The 22,387-nt window shown below is 40.9% G+C and overlaps 1 protein-coding gene across 1 annotated transcript; it reads right to left on the reverse strand.

The window, feature by feature from the left end:
* Nucleotides 1–15,012: 15,012 nt before the first annotated feature.
* On the reverse strand, nucleotides 15,013–20,159 carry LOC112543129 (vomeronasal type-2 receptor 26-like). The gene is made up of 4 exons (XM_088143935.1): nucleotides 20,016–20,159; nucleotides 18,866–19,726; nucleotides 16,704–16,830; nucleotides 15,013–15,914 (listed from the first exon to the last, which is right to left on the reverse strand). The coding sequence occupies exons 1-4, from the start codon at nucleotides 20,157–20,159 to the stop codon at nucleotides 15,013–15,015; spliced, it is 2,034 nt and encodes a 677-aa protein (XP_088000061.1).
* Between the last annotated feature and the right edge of the window lie 2,228 nt (nucleotides 20,160–22,387).

Consider the following 22,387-nt stretch of genomic DNA (forward strand, 5'->3'; position numbering starts at 1 on the left):
ACAGGACAATTGTGTTGGCCAGCCTTTTCCCCACCCATTTCCTGATTTTGGAGCCTGGCTTGGTGGCCATGAAAGCAAGAACCACAATGGTTGTTTTCCCCAATATGCAAGAAAGGGCTACAGAGAAGATGATGCCAAACGCAGTTTGTCTCATGGGACACTTCACTTGGTCAGGTTGGCCAATGAAGAGCAAAGTGCAAAGGAAGGAGAGCAGGAGAGCAATGAGAAGAATGTAGGTGAGGTTCCTGTTGTTGGCTTTGACTATGGGAGTGTCCTTGTGTTTAACGAAGATCCCCAGCACCCCAGCTGAGATGAAAGAAAAGAAGAAAGCAACACTTGTCAAGGCAATTCCCAAGAGTTCTTCATAAGACAAAAATGTGATCCGTTTTGGAATGCAAATATTTTTAGCTTGATTTGGGTATTGATCTTCTGAACACCAAAAGCAGTCAACTGCATCTGAAAAAGAAAGCATTCCAGTGATAGTTAGAAAGTTGATAAGTGAGGAGAACAAGCTAACTTTCAACATTACCTCTGAGCTCTTTTTATTTTTACTTCGATGAGTGAAATATGATGAAGTCTGGATGTGCACATACGTTGATATCCTTTCTGTAAAGGAGCCTTACCATGAGAAAACCTGATGAATACTTTTACAATAATACCTCTGATGTACTACAAGTGTAAAAATTCTCTGTGGAACAAAAGAAAGGAGGAACTTATGACATGATTGAAGGTAACTGCTTTTTCATGATTATGAAACCAGCCTATGTTTTCTTCTTTGAACATTCCTTTGCGGGTTGCCAAATAGTCAGTTCATTACTCTACTTGATGATAAGAATAGCAGGTAGGTTTGTTGCTATTAGATTTTTTGGTGTTTCCTAACAGTCCTCTTTTCCCATAAGTCCTCCACGTAAGGGCGTTCTTGCCTTCCCTTCCCCATGTTTGGTCCTTCATGGATATTGCTTCATTTCACAAAGCAGGAGACCCTTCTGGAGAAAACCGCTCTACATGGGCTTGTCAGTATTAACTGCTGCATTCTGAGGAAGTCATGACCAAGCAGACTCCTGAGAAAAGGAGACTTGAGAATCTATTATTAGACCAAAAAGAATTCTTGCACTCTGCCTACTCTAGCGCGTTTTGTTTTGAAACAGTAATCCCCACCTATCTTGAATGATGAACAACTTGTTAAACTTGTAAATTGATTCACAGAAAACATATTAGGAATTTCGTTAAATGACATCTCTTACCTGTCTTATTTGAAATCTTGCCTTTTGGACACTGAAGGCAATCATAGCAGCAAAAAGGTTTGCCTTCTATTTTTATCTTATTAGAACCTGAAAAGCAATGATCATTGCACGCAGAAGTGGGTTGTGCCTGTGGATAATTAATAATGGAATATTCAGAAATTATTCCTTAATATTCAGAAATTCTTGTGCATGACTTGGCCCATTAGAAGTTGTCCAAGCTGCTCTGAAAATCAATTTTCCATTCAAGCTCTTTTGAAATTAAGATTTCCAATCTGAGAGGGACACTCTAGGGGAATCATGAAGAAGTCTAAAGACTGTTATAAATATTATGACTTTCACCACATTCTTTATTATATAAATGCAAGAAGCAGGCCGGAGATGTGCCGTATTAGGTGGAAATAGGAACCTTTATTTATTTAATATTTATTAAGGATTTATAGCCATAGACTAAAATAAAATTAAAAGCAGGATATCCAGAGAAATAAATTGCCTACTTGCAGCAGACACTACATATGCCTGTGTCACCTTCAGTTTGGATGGGTTCTGTTTAGGTTACAACAGCACAGAATTTGGACCCCTCCTAAGAAACGCTGCCTTCTGGATCACTTAAGAGGAAGTGCATAGTTCCCTCTTGGACCTGTCTGAATTGTGAAGATTACAAAAGATATTAACATTATGGTATAATAGGGATAGATTGGGCATTTCAAAATTTCTGTGCAACTATCTCAATGTAGTATCTAAATATATGGAGAAGTCTCTTGAATGGGGAACTTTACTGGATTTCTTAATGAAGAGCATGGAACATAGAGCTTATAAGCATGTCAGTTTGACCGTTCTCCCTGCTGATTTTCATGAGATGGAAATCTGGCCATTTCAGGAACTTTTTCAAGTTCTGTTACCTCCTCAGTTCCCTTGGACAATTGGATGCACTCAATGACTTGGTGTATAGGAGCCATTCACAGTGATAAAACTCTAGACTGAAGTTGCTGAAAACTGAATTCTAATTTGAATAATGAGAAAATGATTCCAGATATTTTGAGAAAAGGGCAGAGACTACCTGGTTGAACATGGTGGGCCAGATGATGTGCTCTGTAGAAATGGAGAGCAGCTTGTTTGGGGGAGCAAATGGATCTACTTTTCCCACTTTGACTCGATGGAAGGACTGGTTGGGGAAAGTGACCCAGTTGATGACATCAAAGCCAGTTGCTATTTCTCCAGTTTGGAGAAAGAAAATGTTTTCTCCAGCACTGTTGTTAAATGAAACTGTTCTCAGGTACTTATGAAGCTAAAGAAAATTAAATAAAAAGTGATGAGGATGTACAAAAGTAATGAAATGCATATTAATGATGTATAAATGTTCCTTCAGAATTCCCAAGAATATAAATATTAAGATGCAATGAGAAACTCTTTCAGGGAGGAAGGAAGGAAGGAAGGAAGGAAGGAAGGAAGGAAGGAAGGAAGGAAGGAAGGAAGGAAGGAAGGAAGGAAGGAAGGAAGGAAGGAAGGAGACTTTTGTTGTCACTTCCATAAAATGTGATAGATGGAGGGAAGGAAGGAAGGAAAAGAAATACATTTAGTTGATAATAGGTTTAGGTCAGACCTTTATAGGTTAGACCATCATCTATTATACCAAGAATAGCTTTTTTTTCTTCTACAGCAAGATTACATATAATTTCCTCAACTTAAAACCAGGACAATGTGGGCAAAGGGACAATACCTTTGGGGAAAAGGGAACCCTCCCAGAGTGTTTTAAATCAGGCTATGTATTCAAGGACTAAGACAGATGAAACAAATATATTTATTGGGTTTGAAAGCACAATAGCAAGTTGCATCATTTTTCCTTTTCAGTTTCCAAACAGGAGCAAGGCATTCCTCACTCTTACTGTTGTCTAGCTGCAATTGCTGTTCAGTGCCACCTTTCTCTTCCTTCCCACTGACCACCTCTTTGCTTTCCTCTTCCCCTCCTTTGTGGGCCTCCCATAACAGCAGGGTTCTATTGAGAAGAAATAATAAGACTGTGTCAAAATGTTCTATCTGGTGGCACTGATGGTTCTTGCTTAATAAGGACAGGATATTAATTCTACTCTTACCTGCCACAGGTTCTCCTTCAGAGTACTCTCTTTGGAACCTTTTCTGGTTGCCGTCAGTTTGTCCTGCGTTGAAAGCATGGCCTGCAAAGCATGTGCCACAGCATGGACTGCATTGTAGACACTGTAACTCTGACCAGTCATCCTGGTGTCAAAAACACACTTAGGAAGGGTCTCCAGTGGCTCCTCACCGGTGCATTCATTCTCCGCGTCTTCCTCTAACATGGCATTGGAGAAAGAACATTGAAATGCACTTTCCCAAAACACTCTGATCAAGCTGTCTTCCTCTGCAGAAGTAACTTTTCTCCTCTGAAGAAATCCCTTGAATTCCAAGAAGTCCTCTGAGGAGACTTGAAAAGACAGAGAACCATGGATGAAATCCATACTTTGCTGTCTTTGAAAAGGGAGTGATGAGAACTCCATCTGGGCTGGAATTATCCAAATTTTGTCTTTACTCTTCACTGTTGTGTTCTCAAATTCTGAAATATAGGGCAACATTCTCAAAATGACCATGTCCTGGTTTTTGCAATAGATAATCACAGCATTGGCACTACTTGTCAGAATAACGTTGTAAACTTTTATATAGTGGATAAGCATACCTGCAACTTCATTAGATGTCTTTGACAACATTCTCAGAACGACCATGTCATCATTTTCACAGTAGATAATCACAACATTCGCATTGCTCCTCGTGATAACATTGTAAACTTTTGCATAATGTGTAAGCAGATTATCTAGTTCATCAGAAACAGACGCTTTTGGTAACTCTTCCACAAAGTCAAAGCAAATACCTTTCTGAGAAAATATGGCAAGTCTATTCTGTAGAAACCTGTCTCGTTTCTCAGTACTTTGGACAATAAGCCCAATCCATATCCACTGGAAATATAGCAACAATTGGATGATCCCCTTGATTTGAAGATCTTCATTTGGAAATGCCCGGTGCAAGAAAACAGCCTGTGTGCTGTCATCTATCACTGGAGCAGAGCCATATGTGAGCTGAGAAAATTACACATCAAATCAAATATGTATGACGAAGATCAGAAGTTATTCAAAACATAAGTAACATAAAGGTGTGATAAGTTTCAATAAATAGGAGATATCTTGCTAAGAGGAAAATTTTTAAGTCTAAAATGAAAGACTGAATTAATTTACTAGGAGTTTGTAATAAAAAGGTAGGGGTTTTTTATTCACTAGGAGTTTGTAGTATATAAGTTAGTTCACAAGCTGTGAATTAACTGCTATCAGTCATTGTCAATATCAGTACTGGCGAGATTTTTTAAAAAAATAATTCCATCTCAATATATGTCCTAATCCTTATTATTGCTTTGATAATTGATTGCCAGGGTTTGTTTATTCAAATATGAACACTTCCCAGGGCATTTTGCATTGTTATCTGTTAAACAGTGTCTCTATAGATATCACAGACCTTTTTCTGTGCATTTTTGTTTTAGGAGAATATCTTACCTGTGGAATCTTGTAAACGCTCAGAATATTCAACATGAACTGGCCAATGAAAGCATTAGGTCCTGCAAGAACAGCTACCACATTGTCCTTGAGATCACACTTGTAGTTTGGGATGAATCTTCCCTTGGAAGAGAGAAGTTCCATGGAAGCGAGATAGATCCATCGTGCCAAGAAATAGCTATTAGAGTCATGGATGTCCAGTGTGATATTGGGTAAGATCCGGAGATTTTCATTGATTTCTTTGATAGCAAATTCCAAGGCCAGGATATGCTGAAAATTCTGAAGATGAATTCTGAAATGAGAGCTGTTAACAGATGTAACTTTTATTACAATACTTCTGTTTCAGAATAGGAACTTTGCTATGTTCTGATTTCTATTTTCTAATCATATCCAGAAGGTATGATTCTGTTGCTCTAAAGTGGAGAAAAATCTGCATACAGTTTTGATGAGGGAAAGGTTTCTCTGAATTTCAGTCTAAGAACTCAGTAATTGAAATGCTCCTAGTTTCAGATTCACCATGCTCCAATAGAGCTTCCTATCCTTGTTCACATTTTTAACAAGAATCCATTCCTTTCACATGTCATAATCTGTCAGTACTTGTGCTGGGATGTGGTGAAATGCAAAATGTGAACTGAATTTAGTAGAATTTGTTATACTTTTATGATCTACCCTTGTCTTTTCCACTATCCCCACACCATTTCCGTCTATTTTTTCGTATTCTATCGATACTACTAATTCAATAATTAATTAATTCCAATTCACGGAAAAAAAGTGACATGGAAATTCAGAATTCCTCCATGCAATACTTTTCCTCCGGCACTATAAAAGCTATCGCCTCCTAGTGCAATGGTTTCTACCACCCACTAAAACCAGTTCTGCTCTTTACTTTTACGTAGCAAATAACTGTGAAGGAAGATCCAGTTATCACTTATCTGCAGAATAAAAATAATTACAGGAAATCATCAACTATTTCTTTAGATGGATTCTTTATGAATGTTACTGTGTTGGAAAATGCGTAAATCTGAGAAGTAATTCCACCAATAACCAGATCTTCTGAGTGATATTTCTTGTGCGTAATAAAGAGGGGGTCCCCCACAGTACATTTACCAAGAGGAATATAGCATTTGATATGAGGCAGTATCATTAATATGTTTGCAAGGAATGAAATCATTGTGCAGAACAATCCTTCCTTTGGCTGAAACATACTCTGTGAAGAAAAAGACTGAAAGAGTTTTATCACTCCAGTCTCATCCTGCACAGAGAAGAGATAATATATTCTATTGTTTTCATTCATTGTTATGTTCTCTTTCTTGAATCCCCTTAGGGACTTGGAGATAATCATGAAGAATTTGATAATAACAGGGCAAATCACTCCATGCTTGGGGAACTTTTCGGCGTGATGTGGCTGAAGAATATGTCATGTCATGTTTTGTTTTTTAAAATCAGCTGTGTCTAATTTTGCAGTGCCAGACACTTGAAGCCTGTAATTAAAGGCAAAATATTTGAGACTGGGAAAAAATAATTGAGAAAAGTAAAAAGGTCAGCTTCTTCTCTAAGGTACATGCAAAGGTGACATCTCAAAAAGGAGACTGAAGAAATACTAGAATGGTCCAAATTGCCCAGTTGAGAAAATGTCTAATTACAAATGGAAAAGTCTACCATGAAATATGAATCACACACTCCTTATTCTTCCTCTTCCTCTTCCTTCTCTCTTTTTCTTCTTTTTGTTCTTTTTCTTTTTCTTCTGGCTATTCCAACCTAAATTATTTCTTTAATATGTTAAGGATGGTATAGCCAGCAAACGTGCACTGGTGATTGCACATGGATCTAACTCAGTGGCAGGGAGGAATATCCTGAAAGGAGTTATGTTTGCTACTGACTACTGCAAGGCACTGTACGTCCAGTTTCATCCTTGTCTTGGGAGTCATTAAGGATAGGTAAAGAATCAGTTTGATGGTGTGGTTAAGGCACCAGTCTAGAAAGCAGGAGACCCTGAGTTATAGTCCCACCTTGGACACAAAGCCAGCTGGGTGACCTTGTGGCAGTCCTTCTCTCTCAGCCCTAGGAAGCAGACAATGGCAAGCCACTTCAGAAACATCTTTCCAAGAAAACTTCAGGGACTTGTCCAGGCAGTTGCTAGGGTTCACCTCTGACTGGAAGGCACAAAAAACCAGAACAAAACAAAAGGGTAGGTCACTTCCATGATTAGCTCTTCTATATGTATCTTCAACTCATTACTGGCATTTGAACTGACAGGCTTGTACTGGGGAGAGGAGGGGTGGGGAGGCCAGGCAGAAATGAAAGGTATGAGGTCTCTAGTTTGAGAATGCACATGAAGGTTTATGTTTATTCTTCTTCTTCTCAGAAGTTCAGTCCACTTGTGGAGAGATTGCTCCAATTCCCATCTCTCCTTAAACCCCAATTTTCATTTGAAAAAGTGCATTAGTCTGTCCTTTATAGAACATTGTCCTTTTATATTACAATAACAAAAGTGAACTACCAATTTTTTTTAATTTGATGGACAATGTCAGAGTCTGCACACTCAATACCAAAATTCAGTAAATCCTCTGGAGACTAAAAGTTCCATCAGAGATTTCTTTATTCAGGAGAAGCATACAGCATCATACTTTGTTGAGTCTAATTCTACATAGCAAAGCCTTGTCCTTTTAAGCCCAACTTCCCCCCCTTCTAGGTTTCTATTCCCGCTTGCAGCTCTTCGTGCCTTGCCCCAGTTCTCACACCTCCTGGCCTTGGATGTCTGGTTCAAGATAGAGATAACGGCACCTGGCCTCCTCTTCCCCCCCTTTTTATGGCAGGTCAAGCAAACGGTTAGAATAACATTCCCAGTATTTCACTATTGATCTATGGTTAGCAATAAAAGCAAAAGTATGGTTAGCAATAAAAGCAAAGTAAAAATAATTGAAGGTTCTGGTTTGCGTAGATCCTGACATGCCGCCCTCCAACAGAACGAATGTTCCTACATTCAGAAGAAAATCTGAAAAAGAAGATAGAAATATTACAATGATAATTAACATGGTTACTTAGGCTTGTCAGGGTATTTTGAGTGAAAGCGAGCAAGTAGTTTAGGGGCTTTAACATTAATACTGTCTACCCATTCGTGATGGGTTTTGGGGAAATGTTTCCATTGAATCAAGTACTGGAGTTTGCCTTTATGTTTTCTAGAGTCCAAGATGTCTTTTACTTCGAAGTGACTTTGTCCCTCAATCATGATGGGTGTTGGTGGAGTTGTTTCTGGATGCCAAGTTTCAGATTGCTTGAATGCTTTTAGTAAATTTGCATGGAAAACAGGATGAATGTTTCTATAATGTTTTGGCAATGATAATTTAAATGCCAAAGGGTTTATAACTTTCTCAGTTGGGAAAGGTCCCACATATTTTGGAGCAAGTTTTTTAGATGGTTGGGAAGATTTTAAATTTCTTGTAGAAAGCCAGACTAGGTTGCCTACCTTCCAAGGGGGGTTTGCAGTACGTTTTCTATCAGCGAATTTTTTATGCTGGCTTTTTGCTTTTTCTAGAGATTTCCCAATTAGTGGCCACAGACTTGTAATGTTATTTATCCATTGGTCTGTTGAGAGTTCAGGGAGGTTTTTAAGTGGTAATTCTGGAAAAGGCGGGAAGTCTTGGCCAGAGGCTATTTTGTATGGTGTAAATCCAGTGCTTTGATGCACTGTGTTGTTATAAGCTACTTCAGCGAAAGGAAAGAGTTCAGACCAATCATCCCGTTGATGATTAGTAAAGCATCTTAAATATTGTTCCAATAAAGAGTTAATTTTCTCCGTAGATCCGTCCGTTTCCGGATGAAAACTGGAACTCAAAGCTTGAGTAGATCCAAGTAATGTAAGAAATTCCCTCCAAAATTTGGAGGTGAACTGTGGCCCGCGATCTGAAATCACCCTCTTGGGGGCGCCATGGAGGCGGTAGACATGTGCAATGAACAGTTTAGCTAATTTTTTAGCATTTGGAATTGATGAACATGGAACAAAATGTGCTTGTTTAGAAAACAGATCCACGACAACCCAAATTACTGTGTTGTGATTACTTAGTGGTAAATCCACAATAAAGTCCATAGAAACTTCCTCCCAAGGTTTTTTTGGAGATGCCACAGATTGAAGAAGGCCCAGAGGTTTTCCCCCTCTTTTCTTTGACATTGCACATACAGGATATGTAGAAACATAGTCAGAAATGTCCTTTCTCATCATTGGCCACCAAAATTGTCTATGCAATAGGTGTAAGGTTTTTATAAATCCAAAATGCCCCAAGGTTTTATCATCATGTCCCCTTTCTAGGATTTGTTTACGAAATGAAAGTGGAACATAAAGCTTGTCCCCCATCCACCAAGCTTGGTCCTCATGGGTTAGAGTATTTTTATTATTCTGGAACCATTCATCAGAATCTAAAGCAGCATTTATTTTTTGGAGCAGTTCATTGGTAGGTTTTTGTTTTTGCAGTTTTGCTTGGGATCTAGTTAGGGCCACTGAGCCAGGTTCTGTCTGAGGTGGTGCTTTAGGGATTACCGGGGCAACCACCTGTTCCTTTTGGCTGTTATGCTGAGGCAACCTTGATAATGCATCAGCTAAAAATTTTTTTCCTCCCGGTATGAATTTTAAAGTGAAGTTAAATCGACTGAAGAATTGGGCCCAGCGTACTTGTTTAGGAGATAACTTCCTTGGAGTTGTGAGAGATTCCAAATTCTTGTGGTCTGTCCACACCTCAAAAGGCTGGGCTCCCCCCTCAAGGAGATGCCTCCAGGTCATAAGGGCCCAGCGTACTGCAAAAGCCTCCTTTTCCCAAACAAGCCACCTTCTTTCTGTCTCAGTAAATTTGCGAGAAATATAAGCACAGGGTTTGAGTACACCCTCTTCATCTTTCTGAAGCAGAACAGCCCCAATTGCTACGTCCAAGGCACCGGCCTGTATTACAAATGGCTTGTCAGGGTCTGGGTGTTTCAAAATAGGCTCTGCTGTAAATAAAGCTTTCAGAGCCTCAAAAGCTCTTTGGCACTCTTCTGTCCATGTTAACGGGGCCCCCGGCTTTTGAGCTTTCGCTACGACTTTGCCTTTTGTTTTTAGTAAGTCTGTTAATGGCAAAGCCACTTGTGCAAAGTTTGGAATGAATTGGCGATAAAAATTAGCAAAGCCCAAAAAACTTTGTAATTGCCTCCAAGTTTTAGGTGGTTCCCAACCCAAAACATCTTTCACTTTTGAGGGGTCCATTTCAATCCCTGCATTAGAAATGCGATGCCCCAGGTAGTCTACTTGTGTTCTATGAAATTCGCATTTTGACAGTTTGGCATATAATTGAGCTTTCAACAATTTTTTTAGAACAGTCCGCACCAATTTCACATGGTCTTTTAAGTTGTCTGAGTAAATCAGGATGTCATCTAAATAAACCAGCACTCCTTGATATAAATGCTCATGTAGCACTTCATTAATTAGTTGCATAAACACCCTGGGCGCTCCCGAAAGCCCGAATGGGAGGACCTTGTACTCATAGCATCCAAAAGGGGTCGAAAAAGCAGTTAAATCTTTAAATTTAATTTAAATAATATTTAAATAAATAAATAAATTTAAATAAGTTAAATAAATAAATTAAAGTTAAGTCTCCTTCGCGAATTCTCACTCTGAAATATGCCTCCCTTAAGTCCAATTTAGTAAATATTTTCCCCTTTGACAGTTGAGCAAGCAGGTCCTTCATCAAAGGGAGGGGATATTTATTCTCTTTGCAAATTGCATTGAGACCCCTATAGTCCGTACACAGCCTCAAGCTTCCATCTTTTTTTCCCCAAAATAAAACAGCTGCCATGTGTGATTTAGCTGGCTGTATAAATCCCCTTGCCAGATTGGTGTCAATAAATTCCCTCAGAGCGGCAAGCTCTTTCTGGGTCATTGAATAAGTTTTCTTTTTTGGGAATTTAGCTCCTGGCTGAATCTCTATAGCACAGTCAGTGTCTCTGTGGGGAGGCAGTGTATCTGCTTCTTTTTTGCTGAATACCGCCTGTAAATCTCTGTAGGGCTCAGGAATGCTTTTAAGGTACTCTGGGTCCAAATCTAGTGATTCACCCATGCTGCTAGCTGTTGCCGCCGTTGCATTTTCTGTTTTTCCTGGCTGCTCTGGTCCAAAATAAATTCCATCTGCAAATTGCAGTTGCCCCGTCTTCCAAAAAACTTGGAGATCCCACCTTTTCACCCAGTTTGCTCCAAGGATTAGGGCATAATTCCCTAAAGGAGCCACTAAACATTTAAGAGTCTCTTTGTGGGTCCCTACTTGTAGCTCAAAAGGCTCCGTGCGATACAGCACAGCCCCTCCCCCTGCTTTTGACCCATCCAGCTGGGTGAACACTATTGGGGTCTTTATTTTTTTCACCCTTAGCTCCAACGCGTTAACCAGTATGGGACTGATCAAACAGCGTGAGCAGCCGGTATCCATTAGCGCGGTTAGCGTGGCTTTGTATTCTGTTCTGAGCGCTGAAATAGTCACTTTAAGGGTGGTAACACTCACTGACTCATCGTCATCGGAGTCGTCTTCCTCCTCCGGTTCAGCCTTGGGTTTGTGAGCAGGTTTGTCGGCCTCGACGCTTGCCTCTTGTTCTTTTCCCACCGATCCATTTTTGTAGATGACGAGGTCTGGGAATGGCGATTCTATACCTGCCGCAGCGGTTCCTTTTTTCCCTTTCGTGCCGGGCTTTTGTGCTGCTCCAGCAAGCTTTTTCGCCTCCCCCCCCCATGCGGGCGGTGGTTTAGAACAGGAAGGCGCCAGATGACCCGGCTCCCCGCAGCGGAAGCAAACGCGATCGACCCCTCTAGGAATTGTCTCGTCTCCTCCCCTCGATGGTTGTCTTTGGGACGTCGACGCCAGGGCGCTGGGTCTCCTACCGAAGTCCGGATCTACTCTTTTCCACTGGGCTTCAACATTACCCGCGTGCTGGATCCATCCGTCTAGGGAATTTGGGTCTCCCCGGGTGAACGCCAACTTCCAGAGGTCGTGACGCATTCCTTGCTGGAAGCAGTCAATTTTGAACTGTTCCGGCCAATCTGGAAGCAGCCCCGCAATGCCCCGAAACTCCAGGGCATACTCGCCAAGGCTACGGGTTCCCTGACGCATCGTGCTCAGTTGCGCCCAGGCTCGGGTGACTACTCCTGGGTCCTCAAATCTCCTGCGAAGAGCGGTTAGGAACCCACCCAGGTGGTTTAGTTCTGGCGCTTGTGCCGCTCGGAGCTGGATCAGCCACTCCGCCGCTTTGCTGGTGAACGCTCTGCAGATGTAGAGTACGCGCTCCCGGTTGGAGGCAAAAAGATGCCCCGTCTGCTCCATGCATATGGTGATTTGAGCCATGAAGTTGGGAACTTCCTTTGGGTCCCCGCTAAATTTTTCGGTCAACCCCCAGCTCTTTAAAAGGGCATCTTACTGGGCTTGGATTGGGGCAACCCTCCGAGGTATCATCGGGGTGGGCGCAGGTGGCGGAGCTGGGCGGCCGGAGGACCCGGTGCTGCCGGAGCTGGGGGGGTAGCAGGTGTGGTTGATGGGGCTATCAGCGATTCCTCTAGCCCTTCTTCTTCGCCCTCTCCCTCTATGCCCGGGCTTTGGTACAGACCTGAACGACGGACGAGTTCGCTTATCCTCATCAGCTCCCTCTTGATCGAGGTGTTTTCCGATTGCAGGATCTGCACGCAATCTTCTAGGGTCCCCCTCCGGGTGGATTCAGTTCTCCCTGTCGTCAGGGCCCAGCGCTTATCAGGGGTCATGTCTAGGAATGACATCTCCCCAGTCAGCTCTTCCATGCTCCACAACTTAGTTTTGCGCCAGTCAGGTTTCCGTGGTGGCGGGAGCGTCGGGTAGGTACCGGTCAGGGATTCCTCCCCCTCAGATCCACCTACGGCCCTGGCCACGGGGCATTCCTCCTCCATTTCTGCAGCCGCGGTCGGCTTTTCGAGGGATTTCTCCACAGTGGTAGGTTCCCCAGTAAATCCCTCGTAAAGTGGAGTGAGACTCAACAAAATGTCAGAGTCTGCACACTCAATCCCAAAATTCAGTAAATCCTCTGGAGACTAAAAGTTCCATCAGAGATTTCTTTATTCAGGAGAAGCATACAGCATCATACTTTGTTGAGTCTAATTCTACATAGCAAAGCCTTGTCCTTTTAAGCCCAACTTCCCCCCCTTCTAGGTTTCTATTCCCGCTTGCAGCTCTTCGTGCCTTGCCCCAGTTCTCACACCTCCTGGCCTTGGATGTCTGGTTCAAGATAGAGATAACGGCACCTGGCCTCCTCTTCCCCCCCTTTTTATGGCAGGTCAAGCAAACGGTTAGAATAACATTCCCAGTATTTCACTATTGATCTATGGTTAGCAATAAAAGCAAAAGTATGGTTAGCAATAAAAGCAAAGTAAAAATAATTGAAGGTTCTGGTTTGTGTAGATCCTGACAGACAATTTGCAGCTTGTTTATGCACAGAGACAGAAAATGGCAATTGGACAGAGTATACTTGTTTCTCTGAAAGACAGGTCTTTTTCGAGAATAGACATGATTTCGATTTTGAAGAATTTGACTGCTAAGGTTCACAAAGTACAGATATTACCAAAGACCTTTTTTGGTCATAACATCTAAATTTAGATTTTAATAATCCGGGGAGTTTAGTTTTCAAACAGAGACTCAGTTCTTTCAGGTGGAAGTTAAATGAAAAGCTGTTACAGAAAGAAGCAATAGTGGAGGCCTGTAAAAGAAATTAAACAGGTTTTTTGAAAAGAATCTAAATAAAGTTAAAGATATAAGAGTGATTTGGGACGTAAGCAAAGATGTCATGAGAGGTTACTTTGTAGAACATAAAAGTGAACACTGTCCTTGCCTGCATCTTAGGCCCTGGCACTATGTCTTGCACTGTCTCTGAGGCCTCTCTGCACACTCTGCACACTCTGCCCCCTGAGTCCTGTCTAGTGTGGTAGAGCTCTTCTTCTGTGGATCTGGGGCTTAGTGCTGCTATGATCGGTGCCTCGGTGCTGTCTTTTAGTCCAGCCCTTTCCAGCCACTGGTAGGATTTCCCAATGTTGGCCACCTCAGCTGCCTGTTGATGGTATATTCCATGCAGGGGCTTTTCTTGCCATGGCACTTCCTGTGCTTGAACTTCCTCCCATGTCTATTGATGCCTCAGGTTTTCTTGCAGCAGCTCATCTTTGGGTGCCATCTTACAGATGTACTGCTGGACGCTCCGGGTTTCACCCAGGACAGTGGCTTTGACACTCATCAGACCCCGCCCGCCCTCTTTCTGGCTGGTGTACAGTCTCTAGGTGTTGGACTTGGGATGGAAACCTCCGTACATTGTGAGGAGCTTCTAGGTCTTCACATCAGCAGTCTCCACGTCCCCTTTGGACAGGAGTCAAAGTGTGTCTGCTACTGTGATGGTGACTGGTTCTTGTTCTGGGAGATTGCTGTGGTCTGCTTTCAGGTCCTGTAGCTACTTTGCACTGGTGTTATGTGTCTTCTCTTTCTCCAATATGTTCTTCCGGTACTATTCCATTTCTGCTCTTGGTGACTCTGCTGTTACTGTGTGGTTGCACTGCAGTTGGGAGTACACCTTGGATGGTTCTTTGGAGAACAGGGCATTTACCTTCTGGGCCTCCGCTTCTCCAGTATATCTCCTTAACCTGGCAGCCGATGCTATGAGCCTTCATTTAGCAGTCTCTAGGGCTTCAGATGGAGTCAGGCCCTTGAATTTTTTCAGTAGCTGATTCTACTCCTTAATCCCCACAGCCTTCTGTAGTTCCACCAGCTAACTTTCTGACTACAAATTGACTTTTCTAACTGAAGGAAAGTTAAATTTATCTGGAGAAATCAATCAGGATCAAAAGAGATCTGTTTCTTTCTGAGATTTTAATCTTCATGGGTCAGCACATATGACTGATATATAAAGGAACCATACTACAGACTTCTCTGTTTCTCACAAAAAGCCACCCAGTCTGAAATATAAAGGAACCTTACTATGAGGACTGAATTACAAATGTCACATGTTTCATGCCTGCACACTTATCATGTAAAAACCCTCCCCAAAAAAGCAGGCAAACAAACAACAAAACAAAAACAAATATACCCCCCAAAAAACCACCCTAATTTTTAATCAACTCTATAAGAGTAACAGTAGATACTTAAAGAGGGACATGAGGTTTCTGTCACAATTTGGAGGATTTATAGCATAGATGACCAAAACAGTCAGTTTTGTTTCTTTATCAGCTGTTCCTTTCTGTTCAGATCAGGCCTAAGAACAATAATGTAGCATTTGGGGGAAAAGATGCAGCCCAGTAATCCTGCTGCAGAAGCCAAAATGGAGAAGATCTCCACCGCCACCATGTACTTGCCCTTGGTGCTCAGATAGGTGGGAACGAATGATATCCAGACACTGCAAAAGACCAACATGCTGAAGGTGATGAATTTGGCTTCGTTGAAGCTGTCAGGTAACTTCCTAGCTAGGAAGGCCACCGTGAAGCTGATAGCAGTCAAGAACCCCATAAAGCCAAGGACAGCATAAAACATAATGGCTGAACCCTCATTACATTCTAGGACAATTTCTTCAGCCATGGAGTGCTTGTCTGAATCTGGAAATGGGAGAGAAAATGCCAGCCAGATAACACAAAGAGTGACTTGCACCATGGAGCAAGACAGGACAATTGTGTTGGCCAGCCTTTTCCCCACCCATTTCCTGATTTTGGAGCCTGGCTTGGTGGCCATGAAAGCAAGAACCACAATGGTTGTTTTCCCCAATATGCAAGAAAGGGCTACAGAGAAGATGATGCCAAACGCAGTTTGTCTCATGGGACACTTCACTTGGTCAGGTTGGCCAATGAAGAGCAAAGTGCAAAGGAAGGAGAGCAGGAGAGCAATGAGAAGAATGTAGGTGAGGTTCCTGTTGTTGGCTTTGACTATGGGAGTGTCCTTGTGTTTAACGAAGATCCCCAGCACCCCAGCTGAGATGAAAGAAAAGAAGAAAGCAACACTTGTCAAGGCAATTCCCAAGAGTTCTTCATAAGACAAAAATGTGATCCGTTTTGGAATGCAAATATTTTTAGCTTGATTTGGGTATTGATCTTCTGAACACCAAAAGCAGTCAACTGCATCTGAAAAAGAAAGCATTCCAGTGATAGTTAGAAAGTTGATAAGTGAGGAGAACAAGCTAACTTTCAACATTACCTCTGAGCTCTTTTTATTTGTACTTTGATGAGTGAAATATGATGAAGTCTGGATGTGCACATACGTTGATATCCTTTCTGTAAAGGAGCCTTACCATGAGAAAACCTGATGAATACTTTTACAATAATACCTCTGATGTACTACAAGTGTAAAAATTCTCTGTGGAACAAAAGAAAGGAGGAACTTATGACATGATTGAAGGTAACTGCTTTTTCATGATTATGAAACCAGCCTATGTTTTCTTCTTTGAACATTCCTTTGCGGGTTGCCAAATAGTCAGTTCATTACTCTACTTGATGATAAGAATAGCAGGTAGGTTTGTTGCTATTAGATTTTTTGGTGTTTCCTAACAGTCCTCTTTTCCCATAAGTCCTCCACGTAAGGGCGTTCTTGCCCTCCCTTCCCCATGTTTGGTCCTTCATGGATATTGCTTCATTTCACAAAGCAGGAGACCCTTCTGGAGAAAACCGCTCTACATGGGCTTGTCAGTATTAACTGCTGCATTCTGAGGAAGTCATGACCAAGCAGGCTCCTGAGAAAAGGAGACTTGAGAATCTATTATTAGACCAAAAAGAATTCTTGCACTCTGCCTACTCTAGCGCTTTTTGTTTTGAAACAGTAATCCCCACCTATCTTGAATGATGAACAACTTGTTAAACTTGTAAATTGATTCACAGAAAACATATTAGGAAATTTCTTTGTATGACATCTCTTACCTGTCTTATTTGAAATCTTGCCTTCTGGACACTGAAGGCAATCATAGCAGCAAAAAGGTTTTCCTTCTATTTTTATCTTACTAGAACCTGAAAAGCAATGATCATTGCACGCAGAAGTGGGTTGTACCTGTGGATAATTAATAATGGAATATTCAGAAATTATTCCTTAATATTCAGAAATTCCTGTGCTCGAGATACATGGATTCCACTGGTTTTGTTATACTTTTCAATTGTTTCTGTTTGGGTATGGCATGACTTGGCCCATTAGAAGTTGGCCAAGCTGCTCTGAAAATCAATTTTCCATTCAAGCTCTTTTGAAATTAAGATTTCCAATCTAAGAGGGACACTCTAGGGGAATCATGAAGAAGTCTAAAGACTGTTATAAATATTATGACTTTCACCACATTCTTTATTATATAAATGCAAGAAGCAGGCCGGAGATGTGCCGTATTAGGTGGAAATAGGAACCTTTATTTATTTAATATTTATTAAGGATTTATAGCCATAGACCAAAATAAAATTAAAAGCAGGACATCTAGATAAAGAAATTGTCTCTTTACAGCAGAAGCTACGGATGCCTGTGTTAGCTTCAGTTCGGATGGGTTCTGTCTAGGTTACAACAGTACAGAATTTGGGCCCCTCCTAAGATAACTGCCTTCTGGATCACTTAAGAGGAAGTGCATAGTTCCTGCTTGGACCAGTGTGAAGTGTTGAAGATTAGAAAAGATATTAACTTTATGCCATAATGAGGATAGATAGGGGATTTCAAAATCTCTGTGCAACCATCTCAGTGTAGTATCTAAATATATTGAGAAGTCTCTTGAATGCGGAACTTTATTGAATTTCTTAATGAAGAGCATGAAACATAGAGCTTCTAAGCATGCCAGTTTGACTGTCCTCCATGCTATTTTTCATGAGATGGAAATCAGGCCATTTCAGGAACTTTTTCAAGTTCTGTTACCTCCTCAGTTCCCTTGGACAATTGGATGTATTCAATCACTTGGTGTGTAGGAGCCATTAACAGTGATAAAACTCTAGAAGGAAGTTGCTGAACACTGAATCCTAATTTGAATCATGAGAACATGATTCCAGATATTTTGAGAAAAGGGCAGAGCCTACCTGGTTGAACATGGTGGGCCAGATGATGTGCTCTGTAGAAATGGAGAGCAGCTTGTTTGGGGGAGCAAATGGATCTACTTTTCCCACTTTGACTCGATGGAAGGACTGGTTGGGGAAAGTGACCCAGTTGATGACATCAAAGCCAGTTGCTATTTCTCCAGTTTGGAGAAAGAAAATGTTTTCTCCAGCACTGTTGTTAAATGAAACTGTTCTCAGGTACTTATGAAGCTAAAGAAAATTAAATAAAAAGTGATGAGGATGTACAAAAGTAATGAAATGCATATTAATGATGTATAAATGTTCCTTCAGAATTCCCAAGAATATAAATATTAAGATGCAATGAGAAACTCTTTCAGGGAGGAAGGAAGGAAGGAAGGAAGGAAGGAAGGAAGGAAGGAAGGAAGGAAGGAAGGAAGGAAGGAAGGAAGGAAGGAAGGAAGGAGACTTTTGTTGTCACTTCCTTAAAATGCTATAGACGGCGGGAGGGAAGGAAGGAAAAGAAATAGATTTAATTGATAATAGGTTTAGGTCCTATTATAGACCTTATATAGACCATTATATGTTAGACCATCATCTATTATACCAAGAATAGCTTTTTTTACTTCTAAAGCAAGTTTAAATATAATTTCCTCCACTTAAAATCAGGACAATGTGAGGAAAGCGTCAATACCTTTGGGGAAAGGAGAACCCTCCCAGAGTGTTTTAAATCAGGCTATGTATTCAAGGACTAAGACCGATCAAACAAATATATTTCTTGGGTTTGAAAGCACAATAGCAAGTTGCATCATTTTTCCTTTTCAGTTTCCAAACAGGAGCAAGGCATTCCTCACTCTTACTGTTGTCTAGCTGCAATTGCTGTTCAGTGCCACCTTTCTCTTCCTTCCCACTGACCACCTCTTTGCTTTCCTCTTCCCCTCCTTTGTGGGCCTCCCATAACAGCAGGGTTCTATTGAGAAGAAATAATAAGACTGTGTCAAAATGTTCTATCTGGTGGCACTGATGGTTCTTGCTTAATAAGGACAGGATATTAATTCTACTCTTACCTGCCACAGGTTCTCCTTCAGAGTACTCTCTTTGGAACCTTTTCTGGTTGCCGTCAGTTTGTCCTGCGTTGAAAGCATGGCCTGCAAAGCATGTGCCACAGCATGGACTGCATTGTAGACACTGTAACTCTGACCAGTCATCCTGGTGTCAAAAACACACTTAGGAAGGGTCTCCAGTGGCTCCACACCGGTGCATTCATTCTCAGCATCCTCCTCTAACATGGCATTGGAGAAAGAACATTGAAATGCACTTTCCCAAAACATTCTGATCAAACTGTCTTCCTGTTCAGAAGTAACTTTTCTCCTCTGAAGAAATGTCTTGAATTGCAAGAAGTCCTCTGAGGAGACTTGAAAAGAAAGAGAACCATGGATGAACTCCATACTACGATATCTTTGAATGGGGAGTGATGAGAATTCCATCTGGGCTGGAATTATCAAAATTTTGTCTTTTCTGTTCAGTGCGGTGCCCTCTAATTCTGAAATATATGGCAATGTTCTCAAAATGACCATGTCATCGTTCTCACAATACATAATCACAACATTGGCATTGCTTCCCATGATAACATTGTAAACTTTTATATAATGTGTAAGCAGATTATCTAGTTCATCGGAAGCAGATGCTTTTGGTAACTCTTCCACAAAGTCAAAGCAAATACCTTTCTGAGAAAATATGGCAAGTCTATTCTGTAGAAACCTGTCTCGTTTCTCAGCACTTTGGACAATAAGCCCAATCCATATCCACTGGAAATATAGCAACAATTGGATGATCCCCTTGATTTGAAGATCTTCATTTGGAAATGCCCGGTGCAAGAAAACAGCCTGTGTGCTGTCATCTATCACTGGAGCAGAGCCATATGTGAGCTGAGAAAATTACACATCAAATCAAATATGTATGACGAAGATCAGAAGTTATTCAAAACACAAGTAGCATAAAGGTGTGATAAGTTTCAATAAATGGGAGATAGCTTGCTTAGAGGAACATTTGAAGTCTAAAATGAAAGACCAAATTAATTTACTAGGAATTTCCAGGGTTTGTTTATTCAAATATGAACACTTCCCAGGGCATTTTGCATTGTTATCTGTTAAACAGTGTCTCTATAGATATCACAGACCTTTTTCTGTGCATTTTTGTTTTAGGAGAATATCTTACCTGTGGAATCTTATAAACGCTCAGAATATTCGACATGAACTGGCCAATGAAAGCATTAGGTCCTGCAAGAACAGCTACCACATTGTCCTTGAGATCACACTTGTAGTTTGGGATGAATCTTCCCTTGGAAGAGAGAAGTTCCATGGAAGCGAGATAGATCCATTGTGCCAAGAAATAGCTATTAGAGTCATGGATGCCCAGTGTGATATTGGGTAAGATCCGGAGATTTTCATTGATTTCTTTGATAGCAAATTCCAAGGCCAGGATATGCTGAAAATTCTGAAGATGAATTCTGAAATGAGAGCTGTTAACAGATGTAACTTTTATTACAATACTTCTGTTTCAGAATAGGAACTTTGCTATGTTCTGATTTCTATTTTCTAATCATATCCAGAAGGTATGATTCTGTTGCTCTAAAGTGGAGAAAAATCTGCACACAGTTTTGATGAGGGAAAGGTTTCTCTGAATTTCAGTCTAAGAACTCAGTAATTGAAATGCTCCTAGTTTCAGATTCACCATGCTCCAATAGAGCTTCCTATCCTTGTTCACATTTTTAACAAGAATCCATTCCTTTCACATGTCATAATCTGTCAGTACTTGTGCTGGGATGTGGTGAAATGCAAAATGTGAACTGAATTTAGTAGAATTTGTTATACTTTTATGATCTACCCTTGTCTTTTCCACTATCCCCACACCATTTCCGTCTATTTTTTCGTATTCTATCGATACTACTAATTCAATAATTAATTAATTCCAATTCACGGAAAAAAGTGACATGGAAATTCAGAATTCCTCCATGCAATACTTTTCCTCCGGCACTATAAAAGCTATCGCCTCCTAGTGCAATGGTTTCTACCACCCACTAAAACCAGTTCTGCTCTTTACTTTTACATAGCAAATAACTGTGAAGGAAGATCCAGTTATCACTTATCTGCAGAATAAAAATAATTACAGGAAATCATCAACTATTTCTTTAGATGGATTCTTTATGAATGTTACTGTGTTGGAAAATGCGTAAATCTGAGAAGTAATTCCACCAATAACCAGATCTTCTGAGTGATATTTCTTGTGCGTAATAAAGAGGGGGTCCCCCACAGTACATTTACCAAGAGGAATATAGCATTTGATATGAGGCAGTATCATTAATATGTTTGCAAGGAATGAAATCATTGTGCAGAACAATCCTTCCTTTGGCTGAAACATACTCTGTGAAGAAAAAGACTGAAAGAGTTTTATCACTCCAGTCTCATCCTGCACAGAGAAGAGATAATATATTCTATTGTTTTCATTCATTGTTATGTTCTCTTTCTTGAATCCCCTTAGGGACTTGGAGATAATCATGGATAATTTGATAATAACAGGGCAAATCACCCCATACTTGGGGAACTTTTCGGTGTGATGTGGCTGAAGAATATGTCATGTCATGTTTTGTTTTTAAAATCAGCTGTGTCCAATTTTGCAGTGCCATGACACTTGAAGCCTGTAATTAAGGGCAAAATATTTGAACCTGAGAAGAAATATTTCAGAAAAGTAAAAAGGTCGGCTTCTTCTCTAAGGTGCATGCAAAGGTGACATGTCAAAAAGAAGACTGAAGAAATTCTAGAATGGTTCAAATTGCCCAATTGAGAAAATGTCTAATTACAAATGGAAAAGTCTACCATGAAATATGAATCACACACTCCTTCCTCTTCCTCTTCCTCTTCCTCTTCCTCTTCCTCTTCCTCTTCCTCTTCCTCTTCCCTTCCTCTTCCTCTTCCTCTTCCTCTTCCTCTTCCTTCCTTCTTTCCTTTCCTTCTTTTTGTTCTTTTTCTTTTTCTTCTGGCTATTCCAACCTAAATTATTTCCTTATTATGTTAAGGATGGTATAGCCAGCAAACGTGCACTGGTGATTGCCCATGGATCTAACTCAGTGGCAGGGAGCAATATCCTGAAAGGAGTTATGTTTGCTACTGACCACTGCAAGGAACTGTACGTCCAGTTTCATCCTTGCTTGGGAGTCATTAAGGATAGGAAAGAGCCAGTTTGGTGGTATGGTTAAAGCACAAGGTTAGAAAGGTGGAGACCCTGAGTTCTAGTCCTGCCTTGGACACGAAGCCAGCTGGGTGACCTTGGGGCAGTCCCTCTCTCTCAGCCACTTCTTTTTGTAAAATAAATGGACCATGGTGTAATATGTCATGTGTTGTTGTTCATCTGAGGTTGTATTTACCTACTTTTGAGAACTGCTAAGGACCAGATGATTTTTATTAAGTCCTCATACGTAAAACCATAGAACTCAAAGAGAGTGTACTTTCTTTTTCACACAACTGTATATTTTTCAACACTGTTTTTACTGCATAGTAAAAAAGCTGCTTAGCTCTTTTCACTCATCTGAA

The sequence above is a fragment of the Python bivittatus genome, unplaced genomic scaffold, assembly GCF_059951505.1.
Source record: "Python bivittatus isolate LINGU-HERP-01145 unplaced genomic scaffold, Pbiv_v1 ctg000430_np1212, whole genome shotgun sequence".
Taxonomy (NCBI): domain Eukaryota; kingdom Metazoa; phylum Chordata; class Lepidosauria; order Squamata; family Pythonidae; genus Python; species Python bivittatus.